Raw genomic sequence first — 22,877 nt, forward strand, 5'->3', positions numbered from 1 at the left:
CTTTTCCACAGTCTTGGTTAAGTTTCCTGTGGTATGCACCACATCCTAGATTCTTTTCTTTCTCCCCCTCCCTCCTCTCAAAGACCTGAAGAAAGGAAGAAAAAGATTATCTATCAGTCAAACATATTATTTAATTTTAAGGAAAGGAACTTTTAACTGTTTAACTTCTCTTTTATATATGCAGAACCAGAAATGTAAAGGTTCAGAGAGCATATGGCAATCCCACACAGTTGCAGGGTTAACACAATAACGGCAGGTGAGGATGGGCAGTTATTGTGTGACCAGTGTTTGCCAAGTAGGCAGTGATGGGGATGGCATCTCTCACACACTGCAGAGGATATGTACAACCTGTGCCTGGGAAAGGAATGGACACTTAGGCAAATGAGACGAACTTGCTAAGTACTTTTTCAAAAAAAAAAAAAAAGAAAGAAAAGACCAAAACCCCTCTTTTTTATTTATTTATTTTCACTTATTTGAAAGGCAGAGATAGAGACAAGGAAATATTCCATCCACTGGTTTACCCCTCAAATACCAGCAACAGCCAGGGCTAGGTCAGGCCTAAGCCAGGAGCTCTGGACTCAATCTGGGTTGAGTAACTGGACCCTAACTACTTGACTCATCTCCTGCTGCCTCAGGTAACTCCAACAAAGGATGTGGGCATCTTAACTGCTAAGCTAAATGCCTATCCCCAAACTCATTTCTAGGGCCACTCATCACAGCAGGTGGCTATGACAAAAGAGACTCCTTAAAGTAAGCTTCAGTAATGATACAACAATGAATGCTAACCCAAAGTATTTTATCCTGCACCAGCTACTTTCTAAATGCTTTCACACGTAACAGCTCACACAGATTTTACAGCAAGGCTTTGAGGTAGGACAGTTAAATAAACTGCCCAAGGTCACAAGGCTCCCAAGCAGAAGAGCTTGGCATGAGCCCTTGCGGTTACTCGATATGCCATCCTGCCTCTGATGATTTTATTTCTGCTCTCCCATGAGAATACTCTACCGCAAAGACAAGTTTCTGCTTGCTTTCTATGTATACAAAGAGCCAGCTATCTCTGGGATAAGAGTGAGGGGTAAATCTAGGGTAAAGTTTGGGAATGAAAAGTTCCTCTCTCTCTTCTACATAAAATCCACTTGCCCAAGCATGATCACAAATTTCCTTACTGCTCTTAAATTATGATTTAACAGGCTTAAATTATGATTTCTCAGACCATTTTCTTCTCACTCATGCTAACTCCATGGATTTCTGAGGACTGTAGTTATATCATTTAATTTATATAAAATCAGCCTTACTCTTTATTATTATTTTATGTGCTACCTTTGTTCTGTGTGTCATACACTGGGCTTAATCTTGTATTCACTGTTATTGTTTTAAAAACCTAAAAAAAAAAATCTACCCACAAAAGTTTCTATATTGATGATCTGTACAATAATACAAAAAAAGCTTTTTTTCCCCCAATAGCACCAGAAAAGTCAGATATTCTCATTTAAAATTGTCTCTTAATTATCAGAGACAACAAACATATCTTCTCAGCTTTATATGGGCTCCATAAGCAGAGATCAAAGCTCTCTCTTAACCACCATGACAGCCACCTACAGCTCATATACCAAATTTCACAGAAAGGCAAAGATGAGGGTGGGTTGCCCAAGAACTCAAACTACTGCCGGGGGCCAGTGCTGTGGCGTGTGGTTTGGGCCACTGCCTGCAATGCCAGCATCCCACTTGGGCACCAGCTCGAGTTGTGACTGCTCCACTTCTGATCCAGCTCTCTGTTAGTTCTCCTGGGAAAGAAGCAGAAGATGGCCCAAGTGCTTGGACCTCCACATCCATGTGGAAGACCCAGGTAAAGCTCCTGGCTTCGGTCTGGTCCAGCCCTGGCTGTTGCAGTCTCTTGGGAAGTGAACCAGCAGATGGAGGACTTTTCTCTCATTGCCTATACTTCCCCTCTCTGTAACACCACCTTTCAAATAAATGAATAAATAAACCTTTAAAAAACAAAACAAAACACCGAACTATTGCTGAGTTTATCTGAAAATCAGCAGTCAACAGCTCAGTTTGTTAAGTGTCATTCTTACAGTACTGTTTTCTGAAAGGGCATCACCAGGAGCTACGTTCCCTGCAGAGGTGGCTGGTCAGCAGAATGTCAGACCACCAATGTAGCCATCATCCTGTAAGGCTGGGACTCGGCTTAGCACCACCTCCTTGTTTTAGCTTCTCTGTTAGCAAGATCTGTCTTGCCTGCCCAACAAAAGCATATTACCTCTCCCCTTAGATTTTTCAATTCTCATTGAAACTGACGAACAACCCTCAATAAATAACCTTTCCTTCTGAAAGTAACCTGCTTGGGTATTTTAGAGCTCAACAACATCACAATGCATTGATTTGTTTTTAAATATCACATTAATAGTATCAATAGAGTACTTAGAATAAAGCAGCACTATGAGGGTATGATAAAACAGAGAAGTAAGATTACAAAACCCAAGAGAAAGATCCGCTTCTCAAAGTCACATGCCCCAATTTCCTAGCTTCTGCTAATCTGTCTATGACCATGAGTGCTCAACGACTCTTAAGAGTGATTAGACAAGTCTTGAACTTCTACTATCTTACCAGCAAAGGAAGATCACAGTTTATTTTCATCTATCTCAGGAATGAGAAATTTGAGAGGTCTATAAAGTATCTGCCCAAGGGATATTTTAAAAGTTCATGGAAAGTCTGTCTAATGAGTCTAGCATTGTGGTGTAGTGGATAAAGCTGCAATGCTGGCATCCCATATGGGCACTGCTTTGAGTCCTGGCTACTCCACTCTGATCCAGCTTCCTGCTTATGTGCCTCACAAAGTTGTGGAAGATGGCCCAAGTACTTGGGCTGCTGCACCCAGCTGAGAGACCCAGAAGAAGCTCCTGGTTCCTGGCTTCAAATTGGCCCATCTCTGGCCATTGTGGCCATTTGGGTAGTGAACCAGCAGATGAAGGTGTGTGTGTGTGTATGTGTGTGTGTGTTTCCCTCTCTTTGAAATTAATAAATCTTAAAGAACAAAGGAACTCTGAATGGATTTCAAAATTTTTTTGAATAAACATCTATTTTTTCTTTTTTCTTTCTTTTTTCTTTTTTCTTTTTTTTTGACAGGCAGAGTGGACAGTGAGAGAGAGAGACAGAGAGAAAGGTCTTCCTTTGCCGTTGGTTCACCCTTCAATGGGTGAAGATTTATTTATTTATTTATTTATTTGAGAGGTAAAGTTACAGACAGTGAGAAACAGAGAGAAAGGTCTTCTTCCATTGGTTCACTCCCCAAATGGCTGCAATGGCTGGGGCTGTGCCAATCTGAAGCCAGGAGCTTCTTCCTGGTCTCCCATGCAGGTGCAGGGGCCCAAGCACCTGGGCCATCCTCCACTGCTTTCCCAGGCCACAGCAGAGAGCTGGATTGGAAGAGGAGCTGCCAGGACTAGAACTGATGCCTACATGGGACGCCAGCACTGCAAGCAGAGGATTAACCTATTGCGCCACAGCGCCGGTCCCAAATAAACATCTTAATTCCACTTCCATGAACTTTCTGAAGTTTTCCCATATATTCAGATTTTCATATAATTGTATATAAGATGAGCAGCTTGTTTTCACCTACTTTCTTAGAATATTCATTTAGAAGTTAAACTCCCTAAATATATGGAGTATGTCTGACTTACAGAGAATTGTCTATTCTATAATTGTATGAAGCCTAGAGGTTTTCACATTATGCAGCTGGGGAGTACCTGTGACTGTAGCCCCTTCCTCCTACTGCTGATTTAAATTGGAAGAGGCCTGAGGGAAGGGAAAGGCCAGAAGTCATCACATAATGCTGTGCCCAATATCTTGGTCTCCAAAGCACAGCTGACTTGTGCAGGGTTAACCTAATCTGGCTTGAGTCCTTTGCCAGGCAAATTAAAATCAGGGAATACTGAGTACATGAATGAGGTGGGAAAATGGGTAAAAATGAATGGGACACTAATAATTTTTTCTGGATTTTGTTAGAAACATACAGACAAATGCCAACTACTACCATGTAAATCATCCAAACCCAATGAAGCTTAAGTACCCTCCCTGTGGGTACTGTTACTCTTATAATTGTTTTTGCTATAATGTGAGCTTCTGGAATAGAGGCAGAATCCGCTATGTTTAATACTCTATTGAGACTCAACAGCAAAATAATTTTTAAAAAGCAGGAAGTAGAAAATGAGGAGAAAAAGAAGAGAAAGGGAGAAGGAAGAAGGAAGAAGATCTATGTAACAGGACAAGTTTCTAATCAGGGTAATCTTGCAGTGAGATATTGTCAACCTGTGGGATGTGCTTCAAGCTTAATGTAAGGAAAAAATGTTTGTACATTTATATTTTGCTGTTTAAAAAAATCAGCTTGAATGCATAACTGAGTAGATGCCAAAATTAAATCGCTGATTTGTTTTTAAACTATTTTTGTTTCTAATTTAGCACCCACTTAATTCAGCTCCTCTTCCTATCTATCACTTTACCTCTCAAGTTTCTTCCCCTGAAAATCTAGTCTTCAGACTCATCACTCTGGGGGAAAATCCTTATGGTTATAAAAAAATACAGCTTCTGTGCCTTATTTTAACTCCTTCTGGTGTGAGGCTAAATGAACCTAGATTTCTCCCATCACATGATGTCAAAGAGTGCCTAGAGAAAACCTTATACAATTTTTTCCTCCTGAATGAGTACAATGAGTATTGCTTAGAGTTACATCAGCGTTGGTGCAAGCACTAAAAGATTTGTACAGAGTTTGGAGGGGAGTGGCTAAAGAAAATTCTCTTTAACAAATGGTTTATAGGGGCCTGGAATTGTGGCACAGTAGGTTAAGCTAGCTGTGACACCAGCATTCCATATGAGGGCTGGCTCAAGTCCCAGATGCTCTACTTCCAATCCAGCTCCCTGCTAATGCACTTGGGAGACCAGCAGAAGATCTCCAAGTTAAGTGGGCCCCTGCCACCCACGTGGGAAACCAGGATGGATTTCCAGGCTCCTGGCTCAGGCCTGGTGCATCCTCGGCCACTGTGGCTATCTGGGGAGTGAACTAGTGGGCTGAAGATCTCTGGCACTTTCTCTCTCTGTTAGTCTGCCTTTCAAATAAATCTTTAAAAACAATTAAAACATTTGAAAAGTAAACAAAGCCCCATTTGTAAAATGAGCTGGTGGAAAATCAAAGGCAGGGAATTCTACATTAAAAAGTATTTGAAACATGTACCTAACATTTAAAGTTCAATTTTGCTCAGTTCTCTGCAATTACTTATCAAGATATCTACACTATGAACAATCATACTAAAAATCAATATATAGCATTGTTAAGTTCCCAATTTTAGGGACCAGCATTGTGGCAAAGCAGGCTAAATCACTGCCTGCAAGGCTGGCATTCCATATGGGGGCTGGTTCAGGTCCTGGCTGCTCCACTTCCAATCCAGCACTCTGCTGATATGCAAGGGAAAGCAGCTGAAGATGGCCCATGTGCTCAGGCCCTGCCACCTACATGGGAGATCTAGATGAAGCTCTTGGCTTCAGCTTGGCCCAGCCCTGGCTGTTGTGGCCATTTGGGGAGTCAACCAGCAGATGGACGATCTCTCTCTCCTTCTCTCTAACTCTGCCTTTCAAGAGAATAAATAAATCTTTTTTTTTTTTTTTAAAAAAGAGAGAGAGAGAAAGAAAGTTTCCGAATTTTGAAAACTGTACAGTACCTAGTAGGGTAATTCCTTGAAATTTTCATTGTAAAAAAGTATCAACTCTGTAACTTGCTCAGAAGTTCAGGAATGTGGATACAATAAGCACAGACATATGTACTCAGACAAGGCCAATGTGGTAAAAAGTTAAAACTGGAGATTCTTGTGAATGGCATGAAACATTCTTAGACCTTTTTTGGAAGTCAGAAATCACATTTAAATAAATAAATAAGTAAAACAATATTCCAGAGTAGCTATACTTGGAGAATATTGGATAGAGTGCCTGCTGAGTTCTTTCCCAGAAATGTTGGCAATGCTTGAATCTGATGGGAACGGCATAAGATGGCTGTAGCAGGTAATCAACAGTAGAGCCAAAACTCATGCTTTTCCAGGCTTGCAGTGAACTCAGCCCTTATCTGTATATACTTTAATGAGTAGCCACAGAGGTTTTTAAATGTTACTCTTCCTCCAACCCCAACAAGGACCTATTCTTAATTGTATCAATTACTGCAACTGCTGTTCCAGGAAGGGTGATGACCAAGGCCTCACCATGTGATTTTAATCTTCTAGGAATGGATTTATCAGCAGAACATCAAAGACAAAGTAGAACTGAATCTTATCAGTTACGGAAACTGCCAGTTAATGCCAAGCAGACAAATTCTGCCTTAGCTAACACCTCCCATTCAAAATCGTACTTACCCAAGTTCCCTCCTTACCACCCAACTTTTTTACAAGGTATCTTATGCATATTTAGACATATCATTCAAGCTATAATGCAGTAACATATCTTTGGAGAAGAGCCATTCAGTTTTATCTGGGGTGGGGGGGAAGCAGCATCCAGTATATTTTTCAAGTAAATACGTACATTGGCCTACATTCAAGATAAAAATCTTAAATATTGTGTTATGTTCTATTTATACCTTGCTAAAGTAACAGAAAAATGAACACAATCTGAGTTAAATGCTCTATTTTCTTGCTTATATTTGTTTACATTTTTAATAAGTTTTGAAAGGGTAGATGGATGTGAGAAATGCATAGCATGTAACCAATTCCCTTGCCATTGAGCTAATAGAGATGTGGTTTATTTAAAATTCTGAGTTGTGGTTCTGCTTTGGGAATAGCTTTCCAAAACTCTGTGGGTGGATACTGGTAATGAAACAGAGAACTCAAAACAGCAGGGAACATAAGGCCAAATAAGCTTATATAGTGGTGTATGTGTATGCACCAAAAATAATTATACATACATAGTGGGAGGCTGGTTAACTGAGCCCACGGAGGCACTTGGCTGTTCAGATAACTAATCACAATATAAAGTCCCTCTTGACAAAAATGCCTCCAAGGTTAAACTGTCTGATTTTTAATCATAAACAAGTGAATTTATCGGCTAAAGTATCCTTTCAAGTTGTTGGTTTGGATACAACAGCCAGTCTTTTTAACCAAGATTTTAATCATAAGAAAACTATTAACCCCTCTGTGGCCCCTAAACTGTGATTTGCTTGAGAAAAAAGGGCTGTACTCAATTATAAGGATAACTTTATACTTTCATAATTATTATAACAGTGGAGAAGAACTCAGGAAACAGGCATTTTTTCGTAAGAAGGCAAGGTTGCAAAGTCTCTGTAAGGATTAATTTCTACATATATATAGTAAAACTTAACTTTTTTCAAGAAAGGCCTGGGGCTGGCTCTGTGGCAAGATAGGATGGGCCTTCACATTCCATACGGACACCAGTCCATGTCCTGGCTGCTCCTCTTCCAATCCAGCTATCTACTTATGGTCTGAGAAAGCAGTGGAAGATGGCCCAAATGGGAGGCCCAGAAGAAGCTCCTGGTTCCTGGCTTCAGATCAGCTCAGCTCTGGCTCTTGAAGCCATTTGGAGAGTGAACAAGTGGATGGAAGACCTTTCTTTCTGTCTCTCCCTCTTTCTGTCTGTAACTCTACCTCTCCAATAAATAAATGAATAATTTTTTTTTAAAAAAAGGCCTAAGAACAGAAGTTAAAAAACACAACAACAAAAAAAAAACACAACAACAACAAAACCTGCTTTTCCTAGTTCTAACACCCAATTTTCTTAAGAAAGGGTTTTCCGGGCTTCCTGTCATTCACAGCTCTTACCTACTCAAACACTGGCTTCCACCTGCCCTCCTTCCTTCCCTGCCCATGCTGACCTCTCCTCCTCTCCACGTCTGTCTTCTCCAGTCTCTCATTACCAGCTTCTGATTCCTCCTATTTTTCCAACCACACTATCTGGGAGAGTTCTTTCTCACTTTTCACTCTGCTTTCATACGCTCCATCAGGTTCCTTCTGTCCACATCTCTATTACGTACTGGGGCATCACCAGCCATCATGCTAGGTGTTTCAAGTTTACTGTCTCATTTAACTTTATGGTTAGGTCTATCATTATTCATTCTATTTACCAGAAAAGAATACCAAGGCTTACAGAGAGGTTCAACAACTCTTCTACTTGTGTGACAGAGGACTTGAACGTGAACCCTCTGGTGCCCACATTCTCAACCTCCACGCCCTACTTCCTTCCCTTTACTGCTGGTAGCTGTATCTTGTGTTCATCCCCCCCACCCTGCCTTGATTTTTCTAAAAAGAGAATCATTCTATTGAGGTAATTCCCTCCTTCTGTCTTTCACCAAAGATTAAAGAAGAAAATCACAGCCCTAACTTTGTCCCAGATAACCTTTAGTTCAAGAGACCAGATGTAATACACTTTCCTCTGATTCCTTCCTGACCCAACTAAAATTAAAGGACAAAAAACGACATGAGGGGCTGGCATTGTTGCATAAAGGGTTAAAACCCTCCCTGTGAAACAGGCACCCCATATTAGTGACTGTTTGAGTCCCAGATCCTCCATTTCCAATCCAGTTCCCTGCTAATGTGCCTGGAAAAGCAGTGGAAAATGTCCCAAGTACTTGGGCCCCTGCCACCCATGTGGGATACTCAGATGAAGCTCCTGTCCCCAGCCTGGCCCAACCCCAGCCCTTGCTCCAGCCCCTGCTCCAGCCCCTGCCCCTGCCCCAGCCCCTGCCCCAGCCCCAGCCCCAGCCCCAGCCCCAGCCCCAGCCGTTGCGGCCACTTCGGAAGTAAACCAGCAGATAGAAGATCTCTCTGTCTCTCCTTTTCTGTAACTCTTTCAAATAAATAAATAAACCTTCAAAATAATAAAAGATATCAAAGATGAACCTACTTTAATAAAAAATAATTGTGTTTTAATATAATCAATAAACAAGAAATTCTAAACAAATGTTTTAAGCTGGTATCAGTAGACTGGAATTAAGACTGAAACCTGGTGGCTGCAAGCCACAGTGTGCAAGGAAAAGTTGAAGAGGCTCTGCTTTAGAAGCAGCAGGAATGAGAGCAGAGCGAGAAGCAGGGCAGAGAGCAGCGGGTCCACAAAAAGTCCGTTTCTGTTCATGACTGTACTAGACTGCACCTCCAACCTTGGCAGCCAGCCCACTTTTACCTGGCATAAATCTAGACAGCCCTTCTCTAAAGAAACTGAATGGTTCATCTAAGCAAAGCAGTATAGGGGCCGGCGCTGTGGCGTGATGGGTACAGCCTCCGCATGAAGCGCCAGCATCCCATACAGGTGCCAGTTCGAGTCCCGGCTGCTCCACTTCTGGTCCAGCTCTCTGCTGTGGCCTGGGAAAGCAGTAGAAGATGGCCCAAGTCCTTGGACCCCTGCACCCACGTGGGAGACACAGAAGCTCTTGGCTCCTGGCTTTGGATCAGCCCAGCTCCGGCCGTGGCAGCCAAATAGAGAGTGAACCAGCAGATGAAAGACCTCTCTCTCTCTGCCTCTCTTCTCTGTGTGTAACTCTGACCTTCAAATAAACAAATAAATCTTTAAAAAAATAAGTAAAGCAGTATATACAGTCCCTCATAGACAAACTCCTCTTCAGGATTTAATGACTAACATCTGGCTCAACTTCTTCAGGATTAATTTTACCAGTTAATACCTCTACTATCCCACTCCATACCATATAGACACTCAGTAAAAACTCCCACTCAAGAAAGAGATACGGGGGTGGGCATTTAGCACAGAGGTTAAGACATTGCTTGGGATGCCCATACCCCATATTGGAGCCCCTGGGGTTCAAGTTCTGGTTCTACTTCCAACCAAATTTCTTGCTCATGCACACTGAGAGGTAGCAGGTGATGGTTCAAGTAGCTGGGTCACAGCCACCCATGGGAGAGACCCAGATGGAGCTCCTGGCTCCAGGCTTTAAACTGGTCCAGAACTGGTCATTGTGGCCAGCTGTGCAGCAAACCAGCAGACAGAAAATCAATTTTCTCTCTTCCTTTTCCTCTCCCTCTGATGGTCTGCTTTTCAAATAAATAAATACTTTTTTTTAAACAAAAGAAAATCCATTTCTTGGTATCTGTATCTCCTTCCTTATACTCTCTGAGGGAAGTAACACTTCTAAGGTTTCTGCCACTAACAAAATCTTGCTTGTATTCCTCTCCCATTTCTCAAAAAACATGTTTTCTCTCCCTCCCTCCCTTTTCTTTGTATTTATACAAGAGTAAAATATTTCCCTATGTCAACCACCTTCACTTCAAGAAATGCCTGGTCCTGTCTCTTCCTCCATCCATCACTGTTTATTGTTTTGTTTTGTTTTGTTTTGAACGGCACAACCAACTCCCTCAGCTGAGTTTCTTTACTTCCCTATTATCAAGAGCCTCTTTAGTGACTTCAGGCTTTGGTTTCTCACCGCACTCTACCAAGGTGTTTCCGGTTTTCCAGAGGCCTTTCGCTAGCTAATAAGCAAGAACATTCCCCACACCTCGTATTTCCGATCCCTCTTTTCCCTCACCTTTCACGAGCCTACAGGCATCTTCCTCCTTTTCTTGGCTTAACTCACTGGATTATCTTTCTCTTTCCGGGCCCTCTAAGTATAGTCCTCAGTCCCCTTTTTTCTCCTGTACCCTCACCACTGTGCACAGCTTTACTCACTGCTTCTAGATTGATAATTTCCCAAACAGACCTGTATTTATAATTCTCTACAGAACTACCTATAATAACCTAAAATTTAGTCCTCCAGAAACTGAAAAGACTTCCAATTCATCTTCCTTCTCACTCCTTCTCTGACATCAATCCTGGGTCCTCTGACATTCATCCCTGGGTCCCTCAGATTTATATTCTGTCTTCTTTCTTTGGCCAACTCTAATCAGCTGTCAAATCTTGTCCATTATTCTTTTAAAACATCTTTCTCAGATTCATCTCTTCCTCCACCCCACTGGCTACCACCCACTGAATGCCATTCTCTGAATAAATAAGCAGGAATTGATTTTTTATTAGTCAAATATTACTTTGTAGGCAAAGGAAAAAATCTACTTACTTTAACCCAATGGTAAGGCATTTTACAGAATGAAATACCCTTCTGTACCATTAATTCTCACTTTATCTGGCTTCTAACATTGGGATTATCATATGTAAGGCTTCTTTAAAATGAAGTACTCCTACCATTAACTTAAGGCATCACAAAAAAAAATTATGCCTCTACAGTGGGCAGTCTACTGATAGATTAGTTTTGAAGGTAATGCACACAAAGTAATAAATTCATTTAAAGGCACAAGTGACAACTAACAGAATGTTCATAAACTCCTGGGCACAAACTGGTCAGCCCTTCTCCAAAGTGTCTCTCTGTGGCTTTGCTATAGACTTTTCTTACCTCAAAGGTCTCATTACCATGATACAGTGAGGCTAGGTGGTCAAAGCTGAATAGAGCTGTGTCTTACCTTTTCCAGTATCAGGTGCGTATGTGTACTCAAAAGCATCACCAAGCCATATTTTGAGGTTCTCTATTCAGGAGAGCACAAGGTCCTTTTGCTAGATTTCCCCTCCATATTCCAGTATCCCTTTATCACGCCTAGTGACGCTAAATAATTAAATCCTGTACATTTCACTAGGGAGATAATTATTTAAAAGAAAATGACCACATTAGTATATTTGCTCCTAATGATTGGCATAATCATCCTTCCTATCTTCACTTTCTAAAATGAACGTGAATTGTGTTTCTTGCTCTCTAAGAAAGCTGAAAGTAGCTGTGTTTGTTTTTGTACTTTATTTCTTTTAGGCATAAGCTCCCACGGGCGAGATGCATGGATTCACGCTTCTCATTCTTGCATGCTCCTACAGAATCTTCTACAGGACTGTATCACAAAGGTCTTTTAATAAAGTGAACTAGCTGACTAACCCCAGTCTCTCAGCTGGTCCTATATTCTACATAAGCAACCACTTCTTAAGGTGTGATCTATAACCATGACAGCAGGCAATACAATAAGATTATGTCTTTAATCGGCCATGATTATGAAATATTTCTGAAGACCCTTCATGAGGGGGGTGGCCTGGAAGCAAGACATAGGTAGGAGGAATAAATGCCAATTCTCCTGCTGGCAGGAGAAGCAATGAGACCGTCTCTCTTCAGATAGATGAGCAAGCAGGAAAACGGATAACACAACTTGTCTTAGAAGCAAGCAGCAAGATGAGGCAGTAAAAACCCATCAGCATACATCATCCTATCACGGCCCAGTGTCATCCCAGCCTCTATTAGCCCTCGCTGCATCAGCGCAAGTCCCAGACACTTTATCCTGTTTATAATTGCTGATGAGCAGTAATAAGGCCTCCATGCCTCAGCTCCGTCCGTTCCACTTCGGCACCCACCTATTAGGTAATAACTTTTATTTACAGCCTTGCTGGATGCGCTGTTCTATTAGTACAGCCACGGACTGAGTATGGGAAAAAAAAATCACCACTCCTTAATGGGGGGTATCATTGCAAGGCTCAGATGATTTATAATGCAGCTCTGTGGCTGTTCTATCATGCTCCTTCTGGTAAGACTGCTTTGGAAAGGCTACAATTTCTAACACATTGCCCTCTAACAGACACACACACTATGGAGCAGCATCTGAAAAGCACACTCCTCCCATCTGTCCCCACCCCCATCCCAAAGTTTCAAAGGAGGAGAGGGGTATTAAATTCTATTGTTTTTAACAGTGTTGGCTCAGGCATTTTGCCCCAGTGGAGTCATAGAACAGCTAATTAATAGAAGTTCAGGACTCTTTCTCCTTGGTAAGAGTGCAATCTGTGATAAAATAAATGGTTGTAAATACTAACAACAACAACAAAAAAAAACCACAGGCATTGTGGTGTAGCAGGTTAAGCCGCTGCCTACAATGCCCGCATTCCATATGGGCAACAGTTTGAGACCCTGATGCTCCACTTCCAATCCTGTTGTGTGCTGATGTGCCTGGGAAAGCAGCGGAAGATGGCCTAAGTGCTTGGTCCCCTGCACCCACTTGGGAGACCCAGAAGAAACTCTAGACTCCTGGCTTCAGCCTGGCTAAGCCCTAGCTGTTGCAGCCATCTGGGGAGTGAACCAGTGGATGGAAGACCTCTCTGTCTCTCCCTCTTCTTCACCCTCTGTGACTCTGCCTTTCAAATAGATAAATAAATCTTAAAACAAAACAAAACAAAACAAGTGTAACTGCCTCCATGGATCCAATCAAACTGAATTTGTACAAAGCATACGCACCAAAAGAAGCTAAACACCAAAACCTAGGTACACATCTCCAAAACGGCAACAAATCACATCACTGTTCATTTTTATACCACGGGACATTTTTAGTTTCAAAGTATAAAAACCCACCTTGATGAGAGTGGCACCCTGGCTTCATAGTCATATCAGCTGTATCTCAGGAGGCAAGCCCCTGCTTCTCCTGAGTAAGACCCAAACAAGGCCTCTGAAACAAGTCCCTGAGATCAAGCCCAACTAACTTATGTATTACATGCAAGCTAGCCTGTAGCACAAACACAGCAACTGGTGACAATGGGACAAACTCTCATATAGGGGCACAAGTAAACATAGTAAGCTCTCTCTGAGCCTTTCTGAACTCTATATATACAGTGTGCTGCTGTAATTTACATGCTAAGAATCAAATCACTTGGTTAGAGAGTGCCTTATACTCTCATCAGATTCTCTAACATAAACAACTGAGGCAGACTGATTAAAGTTTTCACGGAAAAATAACAGAACCCCAAGAGAAAGCATTTAGTAGAACATTTTCCTTCCCCAATCACCTACCCAGTGGCCAAAAACACATCTTGTCAGTAAACAGCCACTTTGACATAATCACAGTAAACTCTGGTAAGAATTGCTTCTTTCCTGTGGCAAAAGATGGCACCTTTTCAACTGGAGAAATTTCTTGCAGTCTTCTCTAATATCTGGACTTCATTTTGCCCCCAACTTTAGGCACCAAATGAACTCCTTCAGGACCCAAGATGATGAGTGAACAAAGTAAAATATTTTTTCAACAGTTTTTTCTTTGCCATGACAGATTTACTGTTTTGATCTTTCTTCAATTGCTACATTAAATGCTAATAAAAAATGAAAGGTTTATGTCTTCCCTAATATTCTCCTGATGGGAACTTGCAAGTTACATAAGTAGGTCAAATTTCTAATTTTCTGTCTCAAATGCTGATACCGCATACCTGAGGGAAGAGCTATACCTAAAGGACCAACAAGAAACAAAAAAAAGAAGTGTGTTAAGCAGTTGAATTTGTACCCAGAGCCACCTTCCTTCAAAACTCCACAGAGCAGAGGAAGATGTGAAGTCCTCCTCAGGAGAGCCCCTACAGTGTGCAATGCTGACTAACACAGTTTGCAGTCACTGACTCAACTCCTGGGTTAGATGTACTGGTGGAAATGTTTCCACGAATATTGACTCTATCAGGGATAAAACACAAGTATACATTTCTAAGACTTACAGGGCCTGATTTAACTAAGTATGCATTTCTAAGACATACAGGCTCTGATTTAACATCACCATCCTTTAGCTTCTGAATCAATTTTAAAGATCTTATATAAACCCCTTGGTAACATAACAACGAAACATGCCCCTTTAACTGGCTTCTAAACACTGATGTGCAAAGTGTTTAGCACATCAATCTTCATTTAACTCTCAGGTGAAAGGGGCTTCTTTTCTTATCTTTCTAAGAACAAACAGTAACATCACCAGCAGGTTGCCCAAGAGAAGTGAGTGAAGAAAAGGTTTTTTTGGGGGAAAAAAGAAATGTCACTGTTCATCGCACTGAAAAAGAACAATAGGCGACAAAAGGATAAACATGTGCTTTCAGGAAGGACGGATGCAAGGAAGGAAAGAAAGACGGGTCCAGGGCAGGCAAAGAATATACAGTTAAACCCAATTAACATGCTTTTTATAGAGTAGAAAGATGACAGTTTATGGAAAACTGTCTTGATGTTTAACGGGACAGTTTCTAGTCCCATCTGCTTTAATCTCAGGCAACACTACAGTTACCTTATGGCCCCACAAATGGTTATTTTACTTGCTACTCTACTAATTATAATGGCATTTTTAACATACACATAATTTTTTTTTAGTCACTGCTTTTCAAGTCTATCATAGGAAACATCATCTACACAGCACATTTGCTGGAAGAGGAAAAGCGAATATAGATACAGCAGAGAAAAGTCTGTTGACAGTACCGTCAAGCCTGTAAATTTGTCTATGGATTTCTTCTTATTCTAACTTCAGAATTAAAGAGACTAGAAAATACAATGAAAAGGCAAAATAAAGTCATAAAAGTGGTCAACTACACAGGGACCAATTTCAGTTTTTTTACCCATATACTAAACTGTGCTCCCCTTGAATAATTCAACCCAGGGCTAAGAGCTACACTTGCCAACCCTGCCACCCACCAGAGGAATCAGCCCAGATTAAGTCTGTGGGATCCTCACTATTCATATATCCTACTGGTTCTATCTGTACTGTGTCATTTACATTTTAAGGTTCATCAACAGCAAACTCCAACAAATGGAATACAAAGTAACATTTCTTTTGCTGTATCTCTGCAAATAAGTTAAAAAAAAAGACACGTAATTTGTCTTTAAATAAGAAAATCTATTAAAAGGCAACAAACTTCCTTCCTTTCCCACAAGGCACTTTAAACACTACCTTCCTAAACTGAATTGTCTAAGAGAGGCAACCACAGCTCGGTTACAGTGTTTTAAAGTAGAACTTGATGGGTAGAAAAGAAGAAGTACAAAAGGGAAACTTTTGGTGGTTTTTTTTTTTGCCAAGGAAAAGTGACTCATTCTTGGCAGGAATGGTCTGAGAATTAACAAGGGAAAATGTGGGAAACATTCTGAGCTCTTTGAAAAAATGCAAACACTCTCTAGCAATCTGAAGGTGTGATATGCTTTAGCTCTCACATTCTAACCAAAAGCAACCTGGGACTTGGCAGCACTTCTCAACTCTTCTCTGACCACACATCTCAGAGCTCTCAAAGGCACCATGGTGGGGTGGAGCAGGGACAACCACACCCCCTTCACTTCATTTTTCCCTGCTTAAACACCAAATGATCATAGTATGCTTTTTTTCTTTCTATCTAAAGATCACACTGAGTTCAATTCAACTGTTAATAGTTCCATATGGCTAAAAGCCATCAGCTAAATAAAAATCTTTCCCACCTGACTCCCAGAAACAAACTGATCTTTCGTTGACCACAGCTACTTTCTGCAACCTGCTTCTTGGACTCAGTTATCACAAAGCAATTTCTTAAAAAGAGTTTTCTCTTTCTGATGGCTGTAGAGCAAGCTACTTTACACTGCTATCCATCGCTCTAAATTCCAATATCCTCTACCTGGTCAAAAGAGTAGTCATCTGAAATATAAATGGAGACTGATTAATTAACCACTCAGGTCTTTACTTACTAATCCATCCAATAATGGATCTATTATCTCATCTGTAGATAAAATTTTCAAATTTCTACAAGAGATAATCAACCTTTATTTACTGCTCAAAAATATTTGGTCGTGTACCTTTAACATATGTGTGTATATATTTGAATTTGCTATTTATTAAGTATACATGACTTAAAGATCATGAAATTAATTTGCAAAATAGAAATTTTAAAAGGCTGAGGTAAAGTTTTTCTATTTTCTTTCCATAGCTCACAGACCATCCATCTGGCACCCTTCTTCAGAGGCCACTGACTTTAAGAACCATTTCATTCTGGCCTAGGTATCCTTTTTCTAACACATATCATTATGCTCAAGGCTGCTTTCAGTTCAACTTTTAATGGACAGATCAGCTGGGTGGCAGCGGGTAGGATCTCACTTCAGGATCTCACTGTGTGACTCCCCAACCCCACCTGTACAGTAATTATTTACTGGCCATCTACGCCAATGGACCTAAGCAGCATGCATACGGGAGATCCTGAGGAGTTCCTTCATGGTCAGAGGTGCCACAAAACATGTGTTAGAGCCATGAATCCTACTCTTGAAGAACCCAGACATACAGACTACAAGGACTATCACAGCAATATGAATAACAGATGGTGATCTCCAAAGGAGAATGATCAACATCCCCACCATGAGCAAACTGCTGACTGCAGGATGAAAGAAAGATGGAGACAAAGGTAGTCAGCCCACAATTCTCAAAGAACATCATTTCATTCTCCTCAAAATCAGGAAGCTCTGTGCTCTAGAGTCGTGGCCAGTATTAAGGGCTGAGGCAGTCTGGTTAGCCCAGCAACCTTAGTGGGCAGAGATGGGGTTCTTGAAAAGGATAGCATGCTGAACTTAATGAAAAATCTCCACTTCCCTTCAGGTTTTACACACAATGATTTGCATACATTGCATTAGCTTCCTTCCCATCTAGAAATTCTCAGTATTTTTCTATATCCATCTAAATGGAACATGAGACTGAAAACTCAATGCCTCTCTTATATTTCACTAACAGAGACCTATAACTACCATCCTCAGTTCCTACTGTAACACTGACATGTGGTAGTTCTATTTTATTCTTCTTTCCACCTAAAATGCCTACTGATGTGTTTATCAGCACCATCTAATGGGTGCCCACTGCATACACAGACTCCCTAATGCGAGGACTGCAATAGCAGCTATCAACTACTGAAGGTCTACTATGTGAGCTTTGTGCGGATGATTTCATTTCTTACATCAAAGTAATAGATTATTCATCTCATTTTACAGGACAAACTTTGAGGTATTATTTATAATTTTTTTTTTTTTTTGAATTTTAAAAAGTATAGAATAAAATTTTTAATTAAAAATCTTTGTTGCTGCTACTGAGATTTATCACTGAAGTAAAAGAGGGAAACATCCTCAGTGTGAAATTTGCTTCAAAACTACAAATTATTTCAGACAAAATAAACATATATGCTCACATTTATAAACATTTTCCACATTATTCATAGAAGCGAGATCAATAAAGTTTACATATTACATACAATAAAAATCAGTTGTAATGAAGATTTAGTTTTCTTACTAAATAAAAATTTCTGTGTTTGAGGTATCACATGCCAATATGGCACACTGGTAAAATAACCCAGGAGTCTACCTGAAAAATCCTGACTAACACACATCGGCTCTGTGAGACTTACTAGTGGGCTGGACTAGACTAATTTCTTTAAACAGGAAGGAAGATCTTAACTGTTACAAAACAAAGGAGGCACAAAATAGAAACTGCATTTCATAAAAGAACAAAATTTTGTTGTAAAAGTTTAAGTGGCTAAGCAAGGATCTGAAACACATATAATTCTGAAACTCAAATTTTAAATATACTTCACTATATGCTGTTTCCAAATCTGTATTTTGTTTTTCCCACATTTCAATGATATGCTTTTCCATTGTCTGGCTATAAGTAGTAATTACTACAAAATGTGAAAAACAGTAACATTACGTAGTGGAAAACAGCAGAGGCTTTGGCATCTGAAACATCTTTGGTCAAGTTCTGACTCCATTACTTACTAGCAATATTGCCTCTGAAAACACACTTAACTTACTGAGTGCCATTATTCCCTTCATCTGTAAAAAAGGAGCAATGCTGAACTATCTGAAGAGCAGGCAAGTGAGCGTGTATGTAAGTAACAATTCGTGGTGCTTGGCAATGCTGTACTATTTTTAGACACACACAATAGTGGGGGAACAGAGAAAAGGAAAGGGATCCACCTAGAAGATGGACACAGTACATGCGACTTAGGAGAGGCTCCTGTTGGTTTCAGCGTTACGCTGAACAGGAGTCTCTTTCCCAAACCTCACAGGATGACCCAGTGGGCTCAAGGTTCACTCCTTAACTGCTACCTGAACATGCTGAAAATGCTAACAGTGAGTATTTCCCTGAGAGCCAACAATGGAAGGAAAGAAGAAAGGCTGCAAGTATACTGTACATGTCAAGTGTTTGACCTGATCAAAGAACTCGGAATGTTTTCAAGCTTCTGGCTTAAGAGGGTAGGCAGTTGGCTCTCCAATTTCCCACTGGCAAATCAGGACAGCTGCCTTACTCCAAGGCACAGTTCTCTTCTATCTCAGTCAGATGAATCCAAACTACGTGGTGGAGTCCGGGGAATAGGCATAGGTTTATTTTAGACTCTCCTACCTCAAAGCCAATCAAGTAGAAAAGAAGAGTTAAGTTCCCTAGAATTTAACACCTGTTTGTCACCCCCAAACCATACAAAGGCAGACCTGTTTGAGTTTTAAAACCTGTACATGGGAATATTTTACGCTATTTCTGTTGGGCAGTTACAAGACGTTTTAAATTATGAAAAATACTTTGTGACCTTTAGAAAAGCAATATAATTACTCTGACTCTTCCAAATATAATCCTTGAGATATTTTAAATAGCAGGCAGCATTACTGAAAAGGCAAATATTATTTAAAATAAATTAAGCTATAGGCTGAGGGAGCAATAGGCATTATGACTGTTCTTTAGAGAGCTACAAGATTCATGACTCCATGTTTAATAAAAATGTCACAGATGCACAAAGATGTTTTTAGGAGTCTATGCATAGGCAAAGAGTAATTTCAGCATATCTCATGGCTTTAAGACAAATCAGAAAAAATTTTCCCAAACTAGTAGGATGCTATAATAGAAAAATTATAACAGATTTTCTACATCAAAACTTCTTTCACTCTCTGTCCAACAACTATTTTTCAGTAGGTCCAAGACTTAGACAAATTGGTAGCAAGCTACAAACTACATGTTTTATGCTCATGTCTTAACAGCACTCTTCAGATATCAGGAAGTAGTAATCTGATGGCTACCTTCTTGAGACCCAAGAAAATCACTCCGACTCTGTTCACACTCCACTCCCACTACCGTGTACCAAATACAGCACTTTACAATGGATGCGAGAAATTAAGAACCTACTCTGGCAAACAGACCAGGTTTGAAACAGGGGCTAATTTCTGGGAAGAATTCATCTAAGGATGAATTCATGTAAGAATGACATACATACCTGTACCACAGGATCTTTTGGTTGGTGTGATTAACGAGACATGAGCTGTGTCTGTGCAAGGCCCACCTAGAAACAGAAAGGCAGGCACATCAGTCAGGACATAACTGCTCCATGTCCATAAATGCTTTCTTGAATACAGAGAGACCTAAAAAGGAAAGGATCAACTTGCAAACATTCACGAGGAGAAGCAGCAGGAAAGAGGTGGCGGTGGGGGTGGGGGTTAATTCTAAGGACCACGTCTGAGTTCAGCAATTAAGTCTATAGAGAACCATAATCCATGTACATTATAATACAATTTTCAGGGGAAAAAGTCAAGTCTCACATAATGGCAAGAAGGTAAAGGATAACATTTTAATTAGAATTCAGATCCAGGTAAGAGAAAATTACCCATATGTTTGGGGAGATGGCTTCTTCCACAAAGCAATAAGCAGGATACTCCCACTTGATCTCAGTGGTCACTGTACCTTTTAATTTACTGCAAAACTGGCCTTATTTACGGGGGAAGGGGACTCCCTAAAGAACAATAAGCTAACTGACAGAAGAAATAAGGATCATTGTGATATAAAAGAGGAAAGCACTGGTGCCAGAGGAAGAATATCTAGTTTCATTCTAAAAGGAATATGAAATGAAGAGGGTCTTCATGGAATCATGGTGGATCCTGGGAGCTGATGCATAGGTGTAAGCAGGCAAGAGGTAGAATTACTGAGTGAAAGCCTGAAAAGCAAGAATTACATTCTACATAAAAAAAAAAAAAAAAAAAAACAGCTACACATTGTTACTGATGCCTATTTATTGATCATGTCCTACCTTTGGAAATAGGAAGTTACCATTCAAATATGAAGGCCAGTGGTTCTTCATATGCCCTTATAGGGGCAGTGATGATGATCATAAAGGAACAGAACACACAAGCAAAAGTCACACATTTACTTCAAAGACTCACTCAATGACTATGACAAGCACAGGAGAAACACGGCCACAAAGCACAGATGTGTATCACTCACCCACAAGCCTTAATGACACTGAAAGGGAAAGAAAAATTAAAGAGCTCTGTTCACAGAGCTTCCATGAGTTTGGGGGTTTGGAGACCCCACCTATGAAGTGTACCATTAGTCTACTCTTTCCTCTATCAAGATCATAGTAGTATCAACTTTAGTGGGTATAAGATGACACACAGGGGAAATTTTAAAAGTGAGGAAAAGTCAAGCAAAGGTACTGTTTACTCCAAAGAACACTCAGCCTCAGCAATTACCTAGTATGTGCCACCATGGGTAAAGCTCATGGTCAGGGAGAGCTTATCGTATTGCTAGGAAGACAAAACTTAAGAGCATAAATAAAGGACAATACAATATAGCCATAAGTAAGCTGCATGAAAAATATCAACTGCCAAAGTATGGAACAAGTAATGAACGCTATATGTAATTAGGAAGAGGGATGTTCATCACTGGCCAGGATTCCTGAAAATACAAGAATTTGACAATGAGGCAAGAAAAAAATTGCAGAGCTGAGAAAGAGCAGACAGAAGAGTATCTCAACTGACTATCACATTCACCACAGAATGCTTAATATGTTAAAATTCTGGAAGTTCAAATGGGCAACTGTGACATAAAAATAGGCTCACAAACTCCTACATTCTCAAGAACCTGTTGGGCACTGGCTTTTGTAATGCTACAAGATGCTTTAACTTCTGCTTCCATGTAAGAGCTTATTATTACTGTTAACTAAAACATTTTCATTTCTGGGAAAAAAAAAAAAACAGGCCGTTACAACTACAGTTGAAGTCCTGCAACTCCCCCCTACTTCCTGAGTAATCATGGATAAATGATCTGATCTTTGGTTTCTTTTAACTTAAAGGGGGGAGGGATACTAAAATTGCCAATAAACCCGAAGGATTACCTGCTCATAAAAGCATTAAACATTGAAGCTTTATAATATGTCTCATCATTTCCTCTCCCACCAGATCTGATGCTCCCAAGAATCAAGGCTCACATTACAGTCTACTGTTGGGTTACAACTATGTGGAAAGTAGATGCTTAACCATGCTCACTAAATAAATACTATAAGCTACTGGATTTAATTAGGAGAGTAATGAACATTTCAAAAGAACTTTTTTCTTGAGGCACAACATTAAGAGAATGAAATATACATTGAGTATCCCTTATCTAAGATACTTGAGGACCTGAAGCATTTTGAATTCTTGAGTATCTCGCATATATGTAATGAGATATCATGGGAATGGAACTCAAGTCTAAACATGACATTCATTTGTGTTTCATATAAATTTATATGCATAGTCTGAAGGTAATTTTTTCCACAATATTTTTAGTGTGTTTGCATTCTGACCAAGACCCATCGCATGAGTTCATAAGTGGAATTTTCCACTTGTAGCATCATGTCAATGCTCCGAAAGTTACATATTTTGTAGCATTTCAGATTTTGAATCTTAGGATGCCAGATATTCAACCTGTGCTACATAGAACAAAACACACAAATTTTGTGCACATTCTGAGGAACTGAACATGTATACACTGGGTAACAATCATTAGATTAAAATACTAGTACATTTCCAATATTAGAAAATTATAAGGATAAGTCTTTTTTTTTTTTTTAAAGAAACCTATTTTTTTTTATTTGACAGAGTTATAGATAGTGAGAGAGACAGAGAGAAAGGTCCTCCTTCCGTTGGTTCACTCCCCAAATGGCCACTACAGCCGGCACTGAGCTGATCCGAAGCCAGGAGCCAGGAGCTTCCCCCTGGTCTCTCATGTGGGTGCAGGAGCCCAAGCACTTGGGCCATCCTCCACTGCCCTCCCGGGCCACAGCAGAGAGCTGGAGTTGAAGAGGAGAAACCGGGACTAGAACCTGGCGCCCATATGGGATGCCGGCACCGC

At 40.4% G+C, this 22,877-nt stretch overlaps 1 protein-coding gene across 3 annotated transcripts in view; it reads right to left on the reverse strand.

Annotated features, from left to right (window-relative positions):
• ZFAND3 (zinc finger AN1-type containing 3) overlaps positions 1-22,877 on the reverse strand; it is a 330,808-nt gene that overhangs the window by 41,240 nt on the left and 266,691 nt on the right. For 2 of the 3 annotated variants that reach the window (XM_002714678.5, XM_070074121.1), the window contains one exon: positions 19,990-20,055. The exons of the other annotated variant lie outside the window; for it this stretch is intronic. In XM_002714678.5, coding sequence (XP_002714724.1) covers positions 19,990-20,055 — 66 coding nt within the window. The remainder of the gene's footprint in view (positions 1-19,989; positions 20,056-22,877) is intronic. 3 annotated transcript variants of the gene reach the window in all.

The sequence above is a fragment of the Oryctolagus cuniculus genome, chromosome 5 (assembly GCF_964237555.1).
Source record: "Oryctolagus cuniculus chromosome 5, mOryCun1.1, whole genome shotgun sequence".
NCBI classification, from domain to species: Eukaryota; Metazoa; Chordata; class Mammalia; order Lagomorpha; family Leporidae; genus Oryctolagus; species Oryctolagus cuniculus.